This window comes from Pseudophryne corroboree, chromosome 3 (assembly GCF_028390025.1).
Source record: "Pseudophryne corroboree isolate aPseCor3 chromosome 3, aPseCor3.hap2, whole genome shotgun sequence".
Classification (NCBI taxonomy): domain Eukaryota; kingdom Metazoa; phylum Chordata; class Amphibia; order Anura; family Myobatrachidae; genus Pseudophryne; species Pseudophryne corroboree.
The window spans coordinates 549,202,789-549,224,817 of NC_086446.1; the positions used below are offsets into that span (position 1 = coordinate 549,202,789).

Sequence of the window (22,029 nt, forward strand, 5' to 3'; positions counted from 1 at the left end):
GATTGTTTCTGTTTTACTGTACTTCTTGGCTGGTCATATCTAATTATCCAGTAGCCATGAAGTTCCAACATTGCTGAATATCCAGCTGTAAGGAAGGTAAAAAGGGTACTAGGTAAGAGCTACAAGAGGGCATGCAACATGCAATGAATTAAAGCAATCTAATGCCAGTTTAATTTCTCACACTGATAGGCTTCCCTATTATGATAGTATACAACAATAATATATAATAATACACAAATATACTTGCCAATTTTCAAATAATGGTCCAGAATTATGAAGCCTTAGAGAGTGATAAATTGCAAGGTGATAAAGTACTAACCAATCAGCTCCTTTTCAAACACGCCCTGTAACATGGCAGTTAGGAGCTGGTTGGTTGGTACTTTATCACCGTGCTATTTATCACTCTCCAAGCCTTGATAAATCTGGGTCATAATCTGCTCAAATATATTATTAAATAATAAACTATCACAAATTAATGTTGTGTCTGAAATTTATTTACAAATAACTTTTCATTTACTACCCAGCAGACACTAGTTTGGGTTCACAGCGCCAGAAAGAGGTATGGCCCCACTATATTTTTATGTGGTTTTGGTTAAACAAGACAGGGTTGGGGTAAAAATGTACATGGTTTGGGCTGATGAAGGGAGGGCCTTTTATTATTTTGGGAAATATGCTAAATCTGCTTTTTTGCCACTACATGCAATACAAATGTGTCCTCATGCACTGTGGCATCAGTTGCACCAATCAGCCCCTCTTGGCGCAACAGGTCCCAGGCAACTAAACCATGACGAGCATCTTCCTCACTCAAAATATGATTCTTATCTGCATAAATAAAACATCTGGAAGCAAGAAAACTACTTTTTTAGATTGCACTGATCAATTTAATGTGCAATATTTGTACACGTGTGAGAATGAGTCTGTATCTGTGGGCCTAATTTTGACCTGATCGCTGTGCTGCAAAATTGCAGAGGGCTGCGATCAGAAAGTCGCCATCCAGGAAGAGTGAAAACCCACCCCGTGCAAGTGTGTGAATGCATGTGTATGCCGTGCGAAATTCCGCCAGACAGCTGAAAATCTGTTTGCAACTTACTCACCATAAAATGATTTTTTCCATACTGTGCATAGCCCAGGACTTACTCCTACAGTGCGATGCAAACAGGCTGTTCGGGGCCAGAGCTGACATCACACACCCTCCCTGAAAATGCTTGGGAACACCTGCGTTTTTCCTGACACTCCCTGAAAACAGCCAGTTACCACCCACTAAACCTCCTCTTCCTGTCAATCATCTTGCGAACGCCTTGATTGAAATTTTTGCACCATCCTGTCCCTGTATGGCGACGCGCATGTGCATTGTGGTGCATACGCATGCGCAGTCCTTCGATAATCGGCCGCTGTGCGAATTTGGACAACAGTGATCAGGTCTGAGTCGGGCCCTGTATACGAAGTGCTAGAAGTGCGGCGACCGTTGCTTTTTATCATGTCAAGTTCTGTTGTGCCTCATCCGCATCTTTGTATGTGTTTAAAATGAATTCCTATGTGGTTTAAGTTGCAGCCTACTGTAACGTCTGTAGTACTATCACGCAATGGAACGATTATCGGAAAACTGCACATGTGCCATGATCTCAATGTGCTTGTGCGAGGGTGCCGCTGTGATCACGCTTGCACTGAGATCTTTGTCTCAGGGTGACAGGAAGTGGCCGTGTGGTAGTGTTAACGGAGAGTTTAAGGGGAGTGGTTGGGGAAACGCAGGCATGTCATGGATGTTTTCAGAGTGTGCACCTTCTGATGGCTGCATGATCGTACATGCAAAGACATGGCATCTGAGTCACTATTGCTGTGGGGATCCAGTCAGGATCCCGGCTGTCAGGATCCTGACAATCAGAATCCCGACGCCAGAATCCCGACACTATTCGTAATGCCAACATCGGCATCCCAAATAGGGTCACCAGCCGGGATCCCAAACGAGTATCCGCTGGCCCGCTAGAGAGTAAAGTCTTGTGGGGGGAGGGTTAGGTATAGGCTGCAGGGCAAAAGTTAGGGTTAGGCCGCGACCCCAGGAGGTTAGGTTTAGACTGCAGGGAGGGGGGGGGGGTTAGGTTTAGGCACCCCCAGGGAGGGCTAGGGTTAGGCTGCTTTTAGGTTTAGGCTGCTAGTAGTGAGGATTAGGGGACCAGTGGTGGTTGGTAAATATACTTACCTTCCCCTGTCGGGATTCTGATCATTGGCCAGTGGGGGAAGGTAAGTATGCTTACCTTCCCCTGTTGGGATTCTGATAATTTGGATGCTGCAGTTGATAGTCTGACCACCAGCATCCCAACTGCCCGCATTTCAAGCTCAACCCCTGCTATGGCTAATCTGCTTAGCCATAGACCAACCCTTAGCTTTGATGCTCTACGTAATTGTGTTCGCAATTGTAATAGAGCTTGCGATGAGTCCGGTGAGTGTCTTTTTTCATTCCTGGGCGGCAGCTTCACTTGCTAACATTAGCAGCTGCATGGCCTAGAGAAACGGAATGGCATTTGTGTACAGCGTTTTGCTGTGTCAGTTATGTGAATAAAATGCACATTTTTTATCAAAATACAGTATGGCATTAATGTTAATTAAAACTTTTTAACTTATGATGGCAAATTGCAGATCAATCTATCCTCTGTGAATTATGCTAATTAAAACCACAGCTAACAAACATACTCACTTTTATAAATATGGATATAACCACAAGACCATTTGGACTTTTCGCTGCTTCACTTACATTTGTGTACAACTCATGATTATAGTGTATTAGCTGAACCTAGAGGGAGAAAACAGACACACAAATTATTATTATTTTATTTTTTATTTCAAAGACAATCCACAATGAAAATATCACATTAGAGAAATAAATGAAAAGACTAATGCATAACTTCAAACTATGGCCCTCATTCCGAGTTGTTCGCTCGCTAGCTGCTTTTAGCAGCCGTGCAAATGCTAAGCCGCCGCCCTCTGGGAGTGTATCTTAGCTTAGCAGAAGTGCGAATGAAAGGATCGCAAAGCGGCTACAAAATCATTTTGTGCTGCTTCAGAGTAGCTCCAGACCTACTCATAGCTTGCGATCACTGCAGACTATTTAGTTCCTGTTTTGACGTCACGAACACGCCCTGCGTTCAGGCAGCCACGCCTACGTTTCCCCAACCACGCCTGCGTTTTTATCTGGCATGCCTGCGTTTTTTCACTCACTCACTGAAAACGGTCAGTTGACACCCAGAAACACACACTTCCTGTCAATCACTCTGCGGCCAGCAGTGCGACTGAAATGTTTCGCTAGACCATGTGTGAAACTACTTCGGCTGTTGTGAAAGTACATCGCACGTGCGCATTGCGCCGCTTACACATGCGCAGAAGTGCCGCTTTTTGCCTGATCGCTGCGCTGCAAATGAAAGCAGCTAGCGATCAACTCGGAATGACCACCTATATCATATGCTTTTTACACAGTTTCCCTATAAAAAGGACCACCTTTTCCTGAGCCAGTAGAAAGGAGTCCGAGTGGTGAAGATGAAAAAAAAAATGGCAAAAAGTTGGTTGATTCTCCTTTCTCACCCTTCTATTTACAACCCCTTTCTTCCTTACTTCCTTTAATGTATCATATTATTTAACATAACTTTATTTGTTGTATGATATCCTTGTTTGTAATGTGTTTTTTATCCAGTGTTAATAGTTCATTTAGGGTCTGAATCTCACATACTGCAGATGCCGGATGAAGTAGAGATATTTTTTTCTCTGCGCACTGCGCATGTGTCCAGACAGCGTATGCACAGAGCCAGAGTTGCACAGAAATGTCTTGAAAATGTATTGGCTGTTCCAGGGTTGTGACAGGGAAGTGGCTTAGCGGATGCTTGGAGATGGCCTATGTTAGGGGCAAGTTATTAGTGTCACTGACACAAGCTGTGTATAGATATGCTCAACCATTCACATAGGAAGCCATACTCGAATGGTGAAACTACACCTGCCAAGTTTTTATGGTGCGACTGTTGGTGCGTTACCATCAATAATTGGTATTTCACCATCTAGGGATGCTGACAGTGGGCATCAAAGTCCTTACACTTTTAGATGCATGGATGTACACCAGGGAATGGCTTTGCAATAGTATTTGCATAAAGTCACAGATGGGCGACTGCCAAGACACAGATGTGGCTGTTTCTGACTAGGAATCAGCCCCTTAGTGTTCATTTGCATTGTATTTTTATTTGTATTCCTATTTATACAGTATAATAAGTTTTTTTTGGGTAATGTTGAAATAAATAAATCAACATGTATATATTTATCATAATGAGGAATTTGAGGAGGAAAAGGGATAAATAATGTTGGAGACATTACTGGGTAATAAAAATAGAGCTATTGATAGATGTGCCTAGGGGGCCTCAAACTGGTACATTACCATGGGGCCTTAATCTGGCTCTGAGTCAAAGTACTCCTCTATGACTTATTCTACTCTTACCCATATGAAACTGTATAATTTACAGTAAGAAGTACATTATATATAAATTATAGCAAAACAATTTTAGAAAAAGTATAACATTTATTTTATCCCAGGTCTCAAAATTCACATTAACAATCTGTCAATATTGAAAGCTAAAAATTATTTATTTTATAAACCTACATCGACACAGAGAGTAAAATGAGTTACTATGCAGTTTTAAGTTAAAATATTTTCAATAGATCCAGATAAAATTATAAAGTTTTTTTTTTAAATAATCTACTAGTTGTTAATTTAGGAATGTTTCAACACAGGAACACTGACATGCTTACTATACATTCAGTTTATGTGCTGACACTAATTCAGGACAGCAAACTTTCTCCATATAGTAACAAGAAAAGCAAAGCTATTAACTATTCTTACCAACTGTCTGCAGGGGTTTGTGCACAAACATGAACCACTCAGCGCTCAGGCACCAAAGTATCCTTGCAATATTCCATTTATCTGTAGTGGTGCCGAAAGATGAGGGTACAAATTAACCAAGCCCAGGTCTGATGGAGGGGCCCAGTGGGGGCCCCCTCCCCTTAACTGTCAGCAGCAGCTGCAGCTCTTCTCCTCAGCCCAGCACACACTGCTGTGTGCTAAGCTGCAGTGTGGCCATAGAAGCGCTTAAAATGCAATTTTTATCAGTATGATTTTCTAAGGGTCCATGACCACGCCTCCTGTGATTAGGCCACACCCTCCAAAAAGTACCTGGGACCAGCCAGGCTCTCTACTGCCGTGTTTATCTAGAGCAGTTGACATGAGATGGGAATTATTATACATCCAGTCAACTTGGGCAGTTAAACCGTTTTTTTCTTAAATAGTAGTACTGTATTAGAAGAGCCTTACCTCTCCAGAAAATGCCTGACCATTAAGAAGGTGTTCTGAGCCTTGACCATCTTCACTGCCAAAATGTAACCGTATTTCTTCTAAACGATGACTGTACGTTAATGGCCCACCAGATATATTTACTAGATGTTCCTTGTCCAGTCGTAGTGATACATGTCTTCCCGTATTGTACATTGTTCCACTCACCTATGGAAAAAAAATACACACATTTTTCACAAATAACAGCAATTTCTGTACTTTTCATTTTGCATTGCAACCTACAAAATGAAGATGTCATAATCTGTATGTGTAAGTTATTTTGGTTCACACGTAATAAGACAGCCTTCATTTTTAGATTGCTACTGTATTCCTAATATCGGCATTTATCCATTCTGATTAGGCCAAAAACAGAAGCCGGTGACCGATACTGCAAATGAAAGTCAGTTTTAGTAGGAACTTTACTTAACTTTGAAAAATAAAAGTGGAGGTGTTGTACATAACAACCAATCAGATTCTAGCCCCCACCTTTGGAACAATCTCCCTCATTCCATCAGACTACCCCCCAACCTACAGTGCTTCAAGCAGGTGTTAAAAACCCTCATGTTCAAAAAAATTCTTCCTTCCACCACTTAACAATGTCTCCAAGTAGTCTACCTCACCTTCTTGCACCCTTCAATTATCCCACTTATGCTTCCTGCCCTACCCTTCATACTCTGGCTCACTCCTTATGTCTCCAAACTTCCCTTTAGACCCTCCTTCCTCCTTTTCTCATTAACTCCTTTCTCCTTTTCTCATTAACTACTTCTCTTGCAAATTACAAGAAGCACAAAGAACGTATAGCGCACTCAAAGATAACATGCAACCATACGCCAATAATTAACAATGAAATAAAATAAAGGATTCACCCTTCTTTTTAATGGCTTCAAAGTGTCAACTTGGTGTATTCCAACATCCAATAAGTCGAATCTAAAAAATATATATGTGTTTCTCTTGCCCCACAAACTCTCACAGTAAAGTGGGTTTTGGAGAAACACAGAGATAAACAAATATAGTGTAGTCATTTTTAAACACCATCAATTCCAAATTCGCACTTACAAACGTAAGGAGATAATCAGCATATATAGAAGCACCCAAATAGGCAAACTGCTCCCAGGTGGTAGATTCCCCCTACTTCTTGAGTAATCATTCAACACCAACCTAAGAGGATAAAACCTCTAATCCATGGACACTTTGCAGTGTACCCAAGTTTTAAGAGGGTTAAAGAGATAATACTGCAGCAGTTCTTAAAAACATGGCAAGAATTTAATACTGATTGCACTAACAAAAAACTCAGAAGCATGAGGGAGGACCTTCATGGTCTGAAACGCGTTAAGCGGGACTACATACGTGGACTCCAGGCAGAAAACGGACACCAGGAACTACTGTCTGAGGGGCTGAAATTCCGGACTTCACCTCCTTTCTCCCACCTCTGCTCCATCTGGGAAGGTGACAGAAGCCCTGCTTGTCTGCTGTTTGCCATTAATGGAGTATTTTAACATGCTGTCATTTTATGTTTTTTTGTAAGTGCAATCAGTATTAAATCTTGTCATGTTTTTAAGAACTGCTGCACTATTATCTCTTTATCCCTCTTAAAACTTGGGTCAACTGCAAAGTGTCCAGGGATTAGAGGTTTTATCCTCATAGGTTGGTGTTGAATGATTACTCAAGAAGTAGGATGAATCTACCACCTGGGAGCAGTTTGCCTATTTGGGTGCTTCTATATATGCTGATTATCTCCTTACGTTTGTAAGTGCGAATTTGGAATTTTGAGTTGATGGTGTTTAAAAATTACTACACTATATTTGTTTATCTTTGGTTTTCTCCAAAATCCACTTTACTGTGAGAGTTTGTGGGGCAAGAAAACACATATATATTTTTTAGATTCGACTTATTGGATGTTGGAATACACCAAGTTGACACATTCAAGCCATTAAAAAGAAGGGTGAATCCTGTATTTTACTTCATTGTTAATTATTGGCGTATGGTTGCATGTTATCTTTGAGTGCGCTATATGTTCTTTGTGCTTCTTGTAATTTGTAGATTTATCTTTTCAGTGGTTGTGGATTACCTCTCTTGCACATAGTCCAGCTGCACGTAATGGTTTTATTGCGCACATTCTTGAAAATCTTCTTCTACAATTACTTCTCTTTCAAACCAACTACACTCTATACCTCCTCCTTAGATCTCTGCCACCAAACTTCACTTCTTCTCTGTTTTGGTTTCATTAGACAACATAGACCGGTTATCTGCACTTATGCTAATTGGTAAAGGTTTCAAATTATGCTCATTATTTCCATTGCACCCCTTGCATCAGTGGCTGTATTGAGAGTTGTAGCGCTGTTTGTTACTTGTATACAGTGCAGTACTGTTCTGGTGCCCTACAAATAACGTTTGTTAATAATAATATCACTTTCTAGAAATTACTAGATAAATTATAACTAAAATATAAAAGATTTCTATGTGCAATATGTTCTCTTTTACGTTTTAGAAGTTTTAGCAAATTTACCCTTTAATGTATTGATGAATTAACCATAAAATTATTTTCAGAGATTTCTTATTATAAAAAAAAAATTGCTTCGATAATGAAGAGAAAATTGTTTAATTAATCTTGTTCTAAAGTCTAAACAGTAAAACCTACAAGGGTATGTAAAGGAAAATACAACTAATTACTATTACATTAGTTATATTATTACTTATAATATATCTGCTACAAGAATTAGGTACATATATACCTATACATGTGTGTGCAATACAATTTTATCTACAGAGAAAGTTGAACCAATCTGTTATTAAACGATATGAGATTCTGCTCATACTTAGGTGGTATCCGGTCTTTAAGTCAACAGCACTTAGGTCGACACTCATTAGGTCAACCACTATTGGTTGACATGCATTAGGTCGACATGGTCTATAGGTCGACATGGCCACTAGGTCGACATGGACAAGGTCGACATGGAAAAAGGTCGACATACATTTTTCACATTCTTTAAACGTTTTCATACTTTACGATCCATGTGGACTATTATTGGGAACTGTAATCTGAGCTGAGCACAGTGAGGCCCCTTGCCCAAGGCATGGGGAGCAAAGCAAGCCTTGTGAGGGGACACGGTGCACTAACTGGGGTTCCTGATCACTTTACGAAGAAAACAACATAAAAAAACATATAAAAACTCATGTCAAACTTTTTCTATGTCCAATGATCCACACCTGCACAAGACCATCCCAAAGACACAAATAACCAGAAATCATGACAAATGCAATCATAACACAAAACAATGAAAGATATTGTAAAATACAGAGAGCTAAAATAAACTAAGGATAACCCTACACAATATGAACAAACAATAAGAAACTATAGTCACAGAGTAAAAAAAATACTCAATTATATCTCAAACTGACAAAAATGTAAGAAGTGCGTCATGAAAATTCTTTATATACAGTAACAAAACTAAGTGTGCTGAAGCTTAAATTTAAAAAGTAACAAACCCCTTGGACAGTTCTATTACTGCAAAACAAGCTAACAAAAAATATGAGAAACAATTTAACAAATGCAACTGAAACAAACTCAGTGAGGCAGGTGGAATTATATCAGATATAATTAAACACAGTTCTCTAGATGCACAAAAGGTGTTACATATCTGTTCAATATAGTCTGTCTTTAATATTGAGTACATCCCTCAATGGATCTAAGACCTTATAACACCCATCTATAATGGTGAAGTCATAATCAATACCTGTGGTTCCATGGTTTCCTAACTAACAAGCTTTGAAAGACAAAGGTCTATCAAGTTTAACTTTATAAAGACTAGTAACATTCATCTACCGAAAGGCAGAATAAGCCCAAGCCTCCTTGTTAAACACTGAGGGCCAGGTTTGTTAAACTTTGTGCCTCTGCTACTGCCAGCAAAAATATAGTTTGGCATAATTGAGTACACAAAATCATCCTGGATTTGTGACCATAATTAGATAAACTTTATATTGATGTTGAATATATTAATGCATAAATAAATGTGTTTTTTTCCAATTTGAACAAATTAGTCTGCTTTTTATTTAGTTAAAAGATTCCTTGGTTAACATCTCTCCCAAGTTCTGCACTGTCACATTCATACAGTATATTCCCAATTTTATGCAAACCAGGATTTTATCGGTTTTAGTGTATTAGACCTTCCCACTGGTTTGTGATATTAACATATATATAAATTTTAGTCCCAGTATCATCTGTGAAAAGATGTACTAATATTGAACTACAATGAAACTTATTCAGAACCCTTGACTAGCATAAATACTACACTTTTCAGGACACTTGGAAGCCAAGGAATATTCAGAGAACAAGGAAATGATTAAATTCAAAGGTTTGGTACAGTTGAGAGCCAGGGAAATAATATATCTAACAAGATCAGGGATACAGTCAAAGGCTCAGTACACTGGGAATAAGTCCAAAGCGTAATAGAAAACAAAAGACAACGGGCCTTATTCAGACCTCATCACAGCAGTAAATTTGTTAGCTAATGGGCAAAACCATGTACACTGCAGGGGGGCAGATATAACATGTGCAGAGAGAGTTAGAGTTGGGTGGGGTGTGTTCAAACTGAAATCTAAATTGCAGTGTAAAAATAAAGCAGCTCGTATTTATCCTGCAAAGAAACAAAATAACTCACCCAAATGTAACTCTCTCTGCAAATGTTATACACACCTGCAGTGCACATGGTTTTGCCCATTGGCTAACAAATTTGCTGCTGCGATCAGGTCTGAATTAAGCCCACTTGTTCATGGATTTAAAATTCTGACCACAATGAAACTGTTTTGCCAGGTTTACAGGATTCTAGCTATTGAAGGGTACAAGGCAATGATGATGCTGTGACCCTGAGTCCTTAAAAAAACCTCCATCACAATGCATAAACCTGTGAGATCTGGAGTCATGGCACAGCTCTCCCTAGACAATCTGGCCATCCCCAACCAGGATCCAAGACCCATGCAAACCACCTCTCCTGCATCTCTACGTGGAGTCTATTCAGTATCGGACTGGGACATGAAGGGCCCACCGGGGGAATGCAGTGGTAGGGGCCCATGTTTAGGGGTGTGGCCAGTCTTCAGAAGGGGTGTGGCCAGCCACCATAGAGACATGGCTAACCATTAGAGAGTGTATGGGCTTGACCGCTTGATATATATATATATATATATACAAACAAATCTAGAAAACCACAGCACTCGCCACCCCAGAAGCAGGGTGCAATATCTGCACTCACCACTCATAGGGTGGGGTGCATGCAGCCCATGGCCACCAACCAAAATATTTATTTATTTTGTATATATATCTGTATATATATATATATATATATATATATATATATAGTAAACACTGCTAGTGCATGCATGATAATGTATCAGATTAAAAACACCAATGTTCTGCAGAAAATACACCATAGTCCTGTGCAGTATAAGGTAACATATGTCCCTTATAATTCAAGTGCACAATTTGGAACCTGATGCCTAGTGGAGGAGGGTGCCCTGGTAGTGGGGCCCATCGGGTAATTCCCCTGTATCCCTGTGGGCCAGTCCAACCCTAGGTGTATTCACGAAGCAGTGAAAAGAGTGGAGAAGTGCGCCTGTGGAGAAATTGCCCATGGCCACCAATCAGCTGCTCCACACAATTGTATAGTATGCTAATTATAAATGTTACTTCAATGCTGATTGGTCACCATGGGCAACTTTTCCACTGGCTCACTTCACCATACTTTTCACTGCTTGACCCCTACTAGTGTCAGAGACATGATAGATTATAAAGCAGACTTGCAGGCAAGATGTTTATTAAAACTAAGTCTAATACAGGTGTAGGCAAGCTTTGACACGCCACCTGCTGTAGAACCACACATCCTATCATGCCCTACCACAGTTTTAGCATGCATGCCCTGCCACAGTTCATGCTGTGATGTATAGTACCTCATCAGCAGGAGTGCCACAGGTTGCTTACCCCTGCTCAAAAGAATACATGATCTTGTTGCACAATATAGGGATTTATGTTATGACAGAGTTGCTATGGGCTATGACCGTTAGTAGCTGCTACCTTACATTGGCCCAAATGTATTAAGCCTTAAAAAGTGATAAAGTGGAGATAGATAAAGAGTGATAAATAACTAGACAATCACCTTCTTAACTGTCATGTAACAGGCTATATTTGAAAAATTATAGTTATGAGCTGGTTCGTTGGTCATTTATCACCCTTTATCCGTCTCCACTGTATCACTTTTAAGGCTTAATACATTTGCCATTGAGTTCTGTGTTTCCGCTTGCTGGCCTTCATTCCGAGTTGATCGCTAGCTGCCATTTTTTGCAGCGCAGCGATCATGTTACAACTGCGCATACATATGCACCGCAATACGCACGCACGTTGTACGGGTACAAACAGCATTGTTGCTGTGCAATGCTTCTAGCGATTAATCCATTCGCACAACCGATTGCAAGGAGATTGACAGGAAGAGGGCATTTATGGGTGTCAACTGACCGTTTTCTGGGAGTGGTAGGGAAAACGCAGGCATGTACAAGCGTTTGCAGGGCGGATGTCTGACGTCAATTCCGGGACCAAACAGGCTGAAGTGATCGCAAAGGCTGAGTAAATCCAGAGCTACTCAGAAACGGCAAAAAGACGTTTTCGTCCCGCTCGGCTGCTCAAGCGTTCGCACACTTGCAAAGCGAAAATACACTCCCCTAGAGGCGGTGACTATCTGATTGCTGCTCTGCAAAAAATAGCTAGCGAGCGATCAACTCGGAATGAGGGCCACTGTCTACTAGAATTCCAAAATGTCAGATTTTCCCAGTTGTATTCCATTTAAGATTTAGGTAGCATAAATAAACCAATGGATTATGTACATAACCTTATATTAATTTATGCTACAATTCCTCTGTTCTTTTTTTGCCCAACGTTCTAATTGTCTAACCCATTTCCATTTTATGTTATTAGTGACAACTGGAAATACAGAATGGGCGCCTGATTCTGAGCCATAATGATGTGACCTTTATCTATATTTCATTTATATCAACCCTCTCTTTTCCATCCTTTCTTCAGTAATCTATCCATACAAGTACATCATTTGTCTGTAGCTGTGGTATTCTCTTCTAATGTACTGATCATTATTAAATGTTATTAAAATATTCCAATTTATCATCTTCACTGCACTATCTACTAGAGATCCAGTTTGAAGTTTTCTCCTTCACAGAAATTAGTCAGACTGACATGAATCTAACTTATTAAATGTGTTAGTTTGTATTAGTTTTTATTTTAGCCTTTGCTGTTTAAATCTGTTAAAATAATGTAAATCACATTATTAGTATGTTAGATTCCAACCTCCAGATGTAGCCATGCTCATCTTACTATGATGCCTCATGCTGCATGGCAGGCTGCATGGCATGCAGAGCTTTGACTATTTGCAGCCATCGATCTCATTTAATTCCATTAGGAATTATTGGAGTGATTGCCAGCTGTGAATAGTGGTTAAGAGGTGGTAATCATAGACAAGTTGGGGAATGTGTCAGAAGTCAATCTAAAAAGGTATGATGGATAGTATTTCAAGAGGAGGCATTTTTTTACATGTCTTGGGGGCCTATTTATTAAGTCCCAAAATGTGTTCAATGCTCTAAAAACTGCTGTTACAGGTTTCCACATTTGTGAGCATCACAGCAATTTAACAAGGGGGTACTTGTCTATATGCTCACAAAAGCAGGGGATATAGTCAGGATTCCAATGACGACTATCTTGGTGGTCACAATACCAGCTCCAGATTCCTAATGGGCAAAATACCAATGGATCCTGATGAGTATTAGGGTTACAGTTACAGTTAGATCTAGGGTTAGGCACTAGGGGGAGGCTGCAGAAGGGAATGGTTAGGGTTAACCACTAGGGGGAGGGTTAGGGTTAGGCTGCAGAGGGAATGGGATGGTTAGGGTGAGGCTGCAGAAGGGAACGGTTAGGGTTAGGCTACGGGAGGGGTGGGTTAGTGTTAGAATACTCACCAAAATTTGTCAGGATATTCACCATCAAGATTCTGTTGCTGGTATTGTGACCATCAGTATGGTCACCATCAGTAAAGTAGTACCCATAGAAAATACCCCATTTATAAAGCTCTGAAAAGATCAAATTCCAGATCTTAGCCCAGTCAGCTAGTGCCAGCATTAAATAGGGTTATCCCCTATAAAAGGAACCTTCTCCAGTAGCTATTACCAACACATGCACAGCCCAATGGCTGCACCTGCGCAGTAGCCCAGCCAAATCTGATCCCAAAAGAATTTAGTTTTTAGCATTTACTGACACAGGCACTTTTCAGTGTTTTCATGCAATACTTAATAAATATATCCCTTTATTCAGAATGGATAATGAACAGTCCTTAGTTCAATTTATACGGTTTTGAAAATAATAACAGAAGACTCTGATTTAGGACAGAACCATTTCTAAAAGGTTTTTTCGCCCACACTTTATTGAAGAGCTGAGACCTTTTATCTCTCATTACTGTTCTTATAATTGAAGCAGAGAAAAACTTGTTTCTAAAAAAAAAATCACAAAGCTGTTTATAATCAGTTGAATTGCTGCAGACAGCACACAGGAGGTTTCTTTCAATATCATTCAATATATTTTCTCACGCTGTCAGTCAGCGCTGCTATAGATCATTTTATATCCTACACACAGCAGGTGCTTCTGATTTGAGGATTCATAATGTAGGCATAAACAAAATGATAATATAACTTTTCAATTATTACTTTATTAGAGTTGCATAGTCTATAAATACAGAAATTAACAAAGTGCCATTGATTGAGACACTATTGAGACAGAGAGTATTGCACTTAGTGCCTAATTCGGTCCTGTTCGTAGATGTGCTAAATTTAACACATCTACGATCAGTTTCACAAACAAGTGGGGGGACGCCGGCAGCTCAGCCCCCCCCCCCCCGCGCACAGGTACAAAAGCATCTCACGCTGACGATGATTTTGTACCTGAAGAGTAGCTCCCTACCAGCGCAGCTCCTGCTACTCGTCGCTTCCTGGGTCGCAGCGGCTGTGTATGACTGAGCCCACCAAACAGCGGCCCGCCCCCTCCCACCCAGCAACCGCCTCTGCCTGTCAATCATGCGCAGTTCAGACCTGATCGGCGCATGTGCAGTTCAGACCTGATCGCCCAATGTGCGAAAACTCACAGCAGCGATAAGGTCTGAATTAGACCCTTCCTTTTATCCTTATACAGATAGCCTGTGTGCTTGAGGAACATGGCTATTATTCATGGGGGCATGTCTGCACATCATGCCTCCCTGTTTCTAGTTGCTCCGAGGGTTAACTGGGAGCTGCTGGACTGCCCCAGGTCACTCACAAGCTGGCCCGGGATCCATTTCACCTCCAAGTGCTGTGACTCTCTTGATTGCTAAGGCAGTAAGGTAGTAGGAGAGGGTGTGGTATACTGGCTACCAATTTCTTAATGGTACATTGTAATGACCCATACTACCTTACTTGCACTACTGGTGACAGACCTTTAGTAGGGTATAGGCTATTTATAGCCTGCAATAAATCAAAATAACATGTCTATTCACTCTTTGGAGCAACTTTTGAGTTGGGAACAAAGCAAATAACTTTGTTGCAGTACAAGGGGTTTTCTTTGGACACAGGGTAAATTCTTCCTGCTTTTACATATAGCCCACAAATGTTGGAAAGCCTTATTTTTACACTGCAGGTTAGATTATGATTTCAGTTTGGACACAGCCCCTCCTAAATCTAAACCTTTGTACATTTCACATTTACCCCACCTACAGTGCAATGTGGTTTAGCAAAGGTGCAATGTAACTTTACCTTTTCTTGGCCCTGACCTTAAGTCCGAACAAGCTGCTTTATGCCATTTACAAGCCAGAGTCCGCTTCTGGCCTCCCACACATTGAGGGTGATTCAGATCTTATCGTAGATTTGCTAAATTTAGCACATCTACGATCAGTTACTCAGACATGCAGGGGAACACATGCCTAGTCTGCCCCACATGTCAGGCTCTGCCCCCCCCCCCCCTGCACAGGTTCAAAAGCATCGCACGCCGGTGAAGCTTTTGCTCCCGCCGAGTATCTCCCTGCTGTCTGCGCAGCCTGGGGGTGATTCAGATCTTATTGTAGATATGCTAAATTCAGCTTCAGATTCAGATCTTATCGTAGATGTGCTAAATTTAGCACATCTACGTTCAGTTACTTAGACATGCGGGGGGACGCCCAGCACAGGGCTAGTCTGCCCCGCATGCCAGGCGCTGCCCCCCCCTGCACAGGTTCAAAAGCATCACACGCCGGTGAAGGTTTTGCTCCCGCCGAGTATCTCCCTGCTGTCTGCGCAGCCTGGGGGTGATTCAGATCTTATTGTAGATATGCTAAATTCAGCTTCAGATTCAGATCTTATCGTGGATATGCTAAATTTAGCACATCTACGTTCAGTTACTTAGACATGCGGGGAGACACCCAGCACAGGGCTAGTCTGCCCCGCATGCCAGGCGCTGCCTACCCTCTCGCACAGGTGTGAAAACATCACACGCCGGCGATGCTTTTTCACCCGCTGAGTATCTCCCTGCTGCCTGTGCAGCCTAGCTGCGCTGGCAGATGGCTGCCTGCCACTTCCAGGGTCACAGTGGCTGTGTGTGATGTCACGCAGCCGCTGCGACCTGCTCCTGCAATGGTCCGGAAATGCCAGCTTGCCCCCTCCCACCCTGTGACTGCCTCTTCCTGTCAATCAGGCAGAGGCGATCACAGCCTTGAGATGCTTTTAGCATCTCACTGGGCCTCCCGGGATGCGTGCGCGCAGTGCGTGCCCACTACCTAAGGTCTTAAGACTGCGATCCCCGCCGATGCAGCGATCCAGTCTGAATTAGGCCCATTGTCAGAACTGCATTGGAGTAGAGAAGCAGCAAATAGCTGAGGTTAGCATACAAGCATCTGTTAATATGACTGTTAGCCAATTTGATTGGACACAACAAATGTGTACAGTTTGTCATCACCCTGAAAAATGTGACTAAGCCGTGTCACACATTTGCTGAATAATTCACTTAATTTGCATCTTTCTCAAAAGGCAAATGGAATAAAGGCACAAGGTATGCCTACCCAGGCCAGTACACTAGATGATTTATGTGCTATAGCAGCGTGATAAAGACGCTAATATGTGAAAGGTAAGAGAGCAAGGACCAATAAGACTGCAAATGTACACTGTAATGTGACAAAAATGTAAATGCTAAGTAGAGATGAGCGGGTTCGGTTCTCAGAGATCCGAACCCCCCCGAACTTCACCTATTTTACACGGTTCCGAGGCAGCCTCGGATCTTCCCGCCTTGCTCGGTTAACCCGAACGCGCCCGAACGTCATCATCCCGCTGTTGGATTCTCGCCAGATTCGTATTCTATATAAAGAGCAGTGCGTCGCCGCCATTTTCACTCGTGCATTGGACATTGAACGGAGAGGACGTGGCTACGTTCTCTGCCTGAAAAGATCCGTAATCTGTGCTCAGTGTGCTGCAAATATCTGTGCTCAGTGTGCTGCAAATATCTGTGCTCAGTGTGCTGAAAATATCTACGTTCTCTGCCTGAAAACGCTCCATATCTGTGCTCAGTGTGCTGCAAATATCTGTGCTCAGTGTGCTGCAAATATCTACGTTCTCTGCCTGAAAAGCTCCATATCTGTGCTCAGTGTGCTGCAAATATCTGTGCTCAGTGTGCTGCAAATATCTGTGCTCAGTGTACTTCATTTTGGTGACCAACAGTATATAGTTGTACAGTACAGTAGGCCATTACTGTATCTTGCAGCTTTGTGTCACTGCAAGTATCCATTCCATATCTGTGCTGCATTTTTGTGAGCAGTATATATAGTAGTACAGTGCAGCATTTTGGTGACCAACAGTATATAGTTGTACAGTAGGCCACTGCTGTATCTTGCAGCTCTGTGTCACTGCAAGTATCCATTCCATATCTGTGCTGCATTATTGTGAGCAGTATATAGTAGGACAGTGCAGCATTTTGGTGACCAGCAGTATACATATATAGTACAGTATGTGCTGTATTATTGTGAGCAGTATATAGTAGGACAGTGCAGCATTTTGGTGACCAGCAGTATACATATATAGTACAGTACAGTAGGCCATTGCTGTATCTTGCAGCTCTGTGTCACTTCTAGTATCCTGATCAGTGCTCAATATCTGCTGCATTGTTCTGACCAGTATGTATACTGTACGTGTGTTATACACCTGGTGATTTTATACATCCTGTAATCTGTACTGAGCGATGTGTGAGATACACCTGGGGATTATACACCCTGTATACTGTACTGTGTAACGTTTGTGATACACCTGGTGATTATACACCCTATATACTGTACTGTGCGATGTGTGTTATACACCTGGTGATTATACATCCTGTAATCTGTTCTGAGCGATGTGTGAGATACACCTGGGGATTATACACCCTATATACTGTAATGAGCGATGTGTGAGATACACCTGGGGATTATACACCCTATATACTGTACTGTGCGATGTGTGTTATACACCTGGTGATTATACATCCTGTAATCTGTACTGAGCGATGTGTGAGATACACCTGGGGATTATACACCCAATATACTGTACTGTGTGATGTGTGAGATACACCTGGGGATTATACACCCTATATTATTATTATTATTATCCTTTATTTATATGGCGCCACAAAGGTTCCGCAGCACCCAATTACAGAGTACATAAATAATCAAACAGGAAAACAGCAATTTACAGTTGATGACAGTATAGGACAAGTACAGGGTAAATAAACATAGTTACATCAGCAGATGACACTGGAATAAGTATCAGGTGGCAGAAGACTGCTGGATGTGGTACATTTGAAGATTATTAAAGTAAGACAAAGGATAAGCACATGAGGGAAGAGGGCCCTGCTCGTGAGAGCTTACAATCTAAAGGGGAGGGGTAGACAGACATGGGTGACACAGATGGGGTACATAGAGAACGTGGAACAGAGGGTTAGGATGAGATTTGGCTGGGTTTGGTGAAGAAGTGGACCCCCAGAAGGCACAAATCAATACTTAACACTGCAACATTTTACTGGGCAATGCAGGAGAAAATTAAAAATAGGGGAAAAAAAAGAAAAAAAAAAGAATCGATAACTTCTACCGCTTTCAAAATGGTCAATGGAAGCTGAAATAATGGACAACTACCTCATGGAAGGAATGAGTGCTTATGAAATACAGTAACATTTTGTCATAATATTTCAGAAACTGCATGGCTGGTCTCTTGCACTCTTTTGCTCTAATACACCACCTGCTTTAGGATTTATATTCAAAAACATTATGTCTCCATAATCCCCAAAACGTCAGTCTTCTTGGAAAGTGGTTTGTTCCTTTGTAAAGGAGAGAGAACAAACGTTCTCAAACAACGGTTTCTCAATTTCTTTTTCCTCTGGGAAGGGATTGTGGATTCGCAGGTTTATCTGAGCATTTCTGTAATCAGAAAGCAGCGACTTTCTACAAATGTTTACGAATAATTCCAGTGATTTTGTCATTTTCTTCCAGTGATTTGGACCAATAATACCATTGATTAGACCGGATAATTCCAGTGATTTTGACATTTTCTTCCAGTGATTTGGACCAATAATACCCTTTGATTAGAACGAATAATTCCAGTGATTTTGTCATTTTCTTCCAGTGATTTGGACCAATAATACCATTGATTAGAACGAATAATTCCAGTGATTTTGTCATTTTCTTCCAGTGATTTGGACCAATAATACCACTGATTAGAACGAATAATTCCAGTGATTTTGTCATTTTCTTCCAGTGATTTGGACCAATAATACCATTGATTAGAACGAATAATTCCAGTGATTTTGTCATTTTCTTCCAGTGATTTGGACCAATAATACCATTGATTAGAACAAATAATTCCAGTGATTTTGTCATTTTCTTCCAGTGATTTGGACCAATAATACCATTGATTAGAACGAATAATTCCAGTAATATTGATGTGTTTGTGTCGCTTAGCTTAGCCGTCCAGTGACCACAGTGCACCTCTTTTTCTCTTTTCTTTACATCATGTGCTGTTTGGGGCCAATTTATTAAAGTGCCATCCTGTCTGACACTGCAGTGCCACTCCTAGATGGGCCAGGGGTAGGTGCCGCCCTCTTGGGTCGCCTTGCTTAGTCATCCAGTGACCTCGGTGCAAATTTTAGGACTAAAAATAGTATTGTGAGGTGTGAGGTGTTCAGAATAGACTGGAAATGAGTGGAAATTGTGGTTATTGAGGTTAATAATACTATAGGATCAAATTTACCCCCAAATTCTATGATTTAAGCTGTTTTTGAGGGGGTTTTGAAAAAAAACACCCGAATCCAAAACACACCCAAATCCGCCAAAAAAATTTCAGGGAGGTTTTGCCAAAATGCGTCCGAATCCAAAACACGGCTGTGGAACCGAATCCAAAACCAAAACACAAAACCCCAAAAATTTCCGGTGCACATCTATAATGCTAAGTGTACAAGTCTGTTGGTGTGTAGATGTGGTGCAATATGCTATTATGTCAAAGTCTATAACCTGTTGTTCATGGCACAGCATCTAAGTCATACTACAGGTCTTGCACCATACAGATGTATCCTCATACATCTACAGTAGCCTTGATACACCATGTATAATGAGATGCCTGGCGTGAGTGAGTCTGTATATGAAGCACAACAAAACTTGTATTGGAAAAAAGCTGCTACTGCTACATTGTTTACAGATTCAGAGACTTAGTCACACACAGATATACAAGTGTTATATATCAGCACAGTCTGCTTCTGCGTCCTAGCCGCATCGCATTTGGACTAAGATGCATTTTTGGAAAAAAATATGCCTGACATTAGAAGACTCTCATGCTACCTGCCCTGTCAAGAGTGCCTGGTTGGCGTGACTGCAGAAAAGATTTATGAGGACACATCTGTATGGTGCAAAAATGCTTGGTGAATGGGGACACATCTGACAGCATTGCTGATGCTTTAAGAAACAAATGTCTCCATATTGTGGTGAATATCAGATTAATCAGTTAGATATAACATCTGCTAAGGAGGTGCTAAAGAAAACTTCTGCAAATATATAAGGTTTTGTATGTGTGTATGTGTGATTATGTACTGTAACTGATATAAATAGCCTGCATTCAAAAGAAGATGCTTTACTCAGATTCTCACATACATTGTACAGTCTGTCTAATGTATAAAGTGCTTGGTTGATGGTGGTGTAAGGGGAGTGGATAGTTTGAATTCACAGAGAATCAATGCACCAAAGTCATGGCAAAAAAATCTGTCTCTCAGTATTCCAGAACTTCCAGAACCCTTTATGCTGTAACATGTTGAAAGTTGATTCATATGCTTTTATTACTTTCCTCGCTTTGCTATTTGTACGGTACCACTGAATTTGCATTGTCACGTTTATGAACAATTGATCTAACTATGAGTTTTACTCTGTACAGTTCTTCTCAGGACATTTTTTCTTATAGTAGCTGCACACACCACATGTTGGAATGTTCCATTGATTTACAGTTTTCTCACCTGTTTTGCTTTGCACTTCAAATGAACACACATATAATACCATCCTATGGGCTATTGCCCACTGTTGGTCTTTGCTGATGATATGTTCTTGGCTAAGATCCATGCAAACATCTTGTACACACAGTGGCTTATAAAATATTAGCAACTTGAGCTAACCTATTTTGCCTCTTTCTATAGATACTGTATCTGGGTGACTGATACTCCACACAAATGTGCCCCAAAAATCCATCTCACTTTCAGAGTCACTGAGGCCTTCCTTTGCAGCTAGTCATAATTATAGACAAAAACGGCAGTTACAAATAACCTTGTCCATGCTGTAATATGATTTGCTTAATTCATCACTATGCAAAAGCCCTAGCTTCCAATAGTCTTGTTGTTCTTCATCAACACAGACATTTCCACTTTCTGTGAACTACCAGTATTTCATAATGGACAATCTCTTTAAAAATGGTACAAGTTGAAACTGTGGGGTCATTCTGAGTTGTTCGCTCGTTATTTTTTTCTCGCAACGGAGCGATTAGTCGCTAATGCGCATGCGCAATGTCCACAGTGCGACTGCGCCAAGTAAATTTGCTATGCAGTTAGGAATTTTACTCATGGCATTACAAGGTTTTTTCTTCGTTCTGGTGATCGTAATGTGATTGACAGGAAGTGGGCGTTTCTGGGCGGAAACAGGCCATTTTATGGGAGTGTGTGAAAAAAACGCTACCGTTTCTGGGAAAAACACGGGAGTGTCTGAAGAAACGGGGGAGTGTCTAGACGAACGCTGGGTGTGTTTGTGACGTCAAACCAGGAACGACAAGCACTGAACTGATCGCACTGGAAGAGTAAGTCTCGAGCTACTCAGAAACTGCACAGAGAAGTCTTTTCGCAAATATTGCGAATCTTTCGTTCGCAATTTTGATAAGCTAAGATTCACTCCCAGTAGGCGGCGGCTTAGCATGTGCAAAGCTGCTAAAAGCAGCTTGCGAGCGAACAACTCGGAATGAGGGCCTGTGTCCAGATTATAGATGTCCAGACTCTACTGGAAAACATTTCCATCCCTGTGAATATTATTCTCACTCTACTGTTATTAGTCAGTTCTTGTTTCATTTACATTTTTTTGTAATTGGCT

The 22,029-nt window shown here is 41.1% G+C and overlaps 1 protein-coding gene across 1 annotated transcript in view; it reads right to left on the reverse strand.

The window, feature by feature from the left end:
* The window catches only part of CA10 (carbonic anhydrase 10), a 579,440-nt gene that overhangs the window by 82,520 nt on the left and 474,891 nt on the right, over positions 1 to 22,029 (reverse strand). The window contains exons 5-6 of the mRNA XM_063961261.1: positions 5,342 to 5,527; positions 2,693 to 2,788 (exon numbers count right to left, since the gene is read on the reverse strand). Coding sequence (XP_063817331.1) covers positions 2,693 to 2,788; positions 5,342 to 5,527 — 282 coding nt within the window. The remainder of the gene's footprint in view (positions 1 to 2,692; positions 2,789 to 5,341; positions 5,528 to 22,029) is intronic.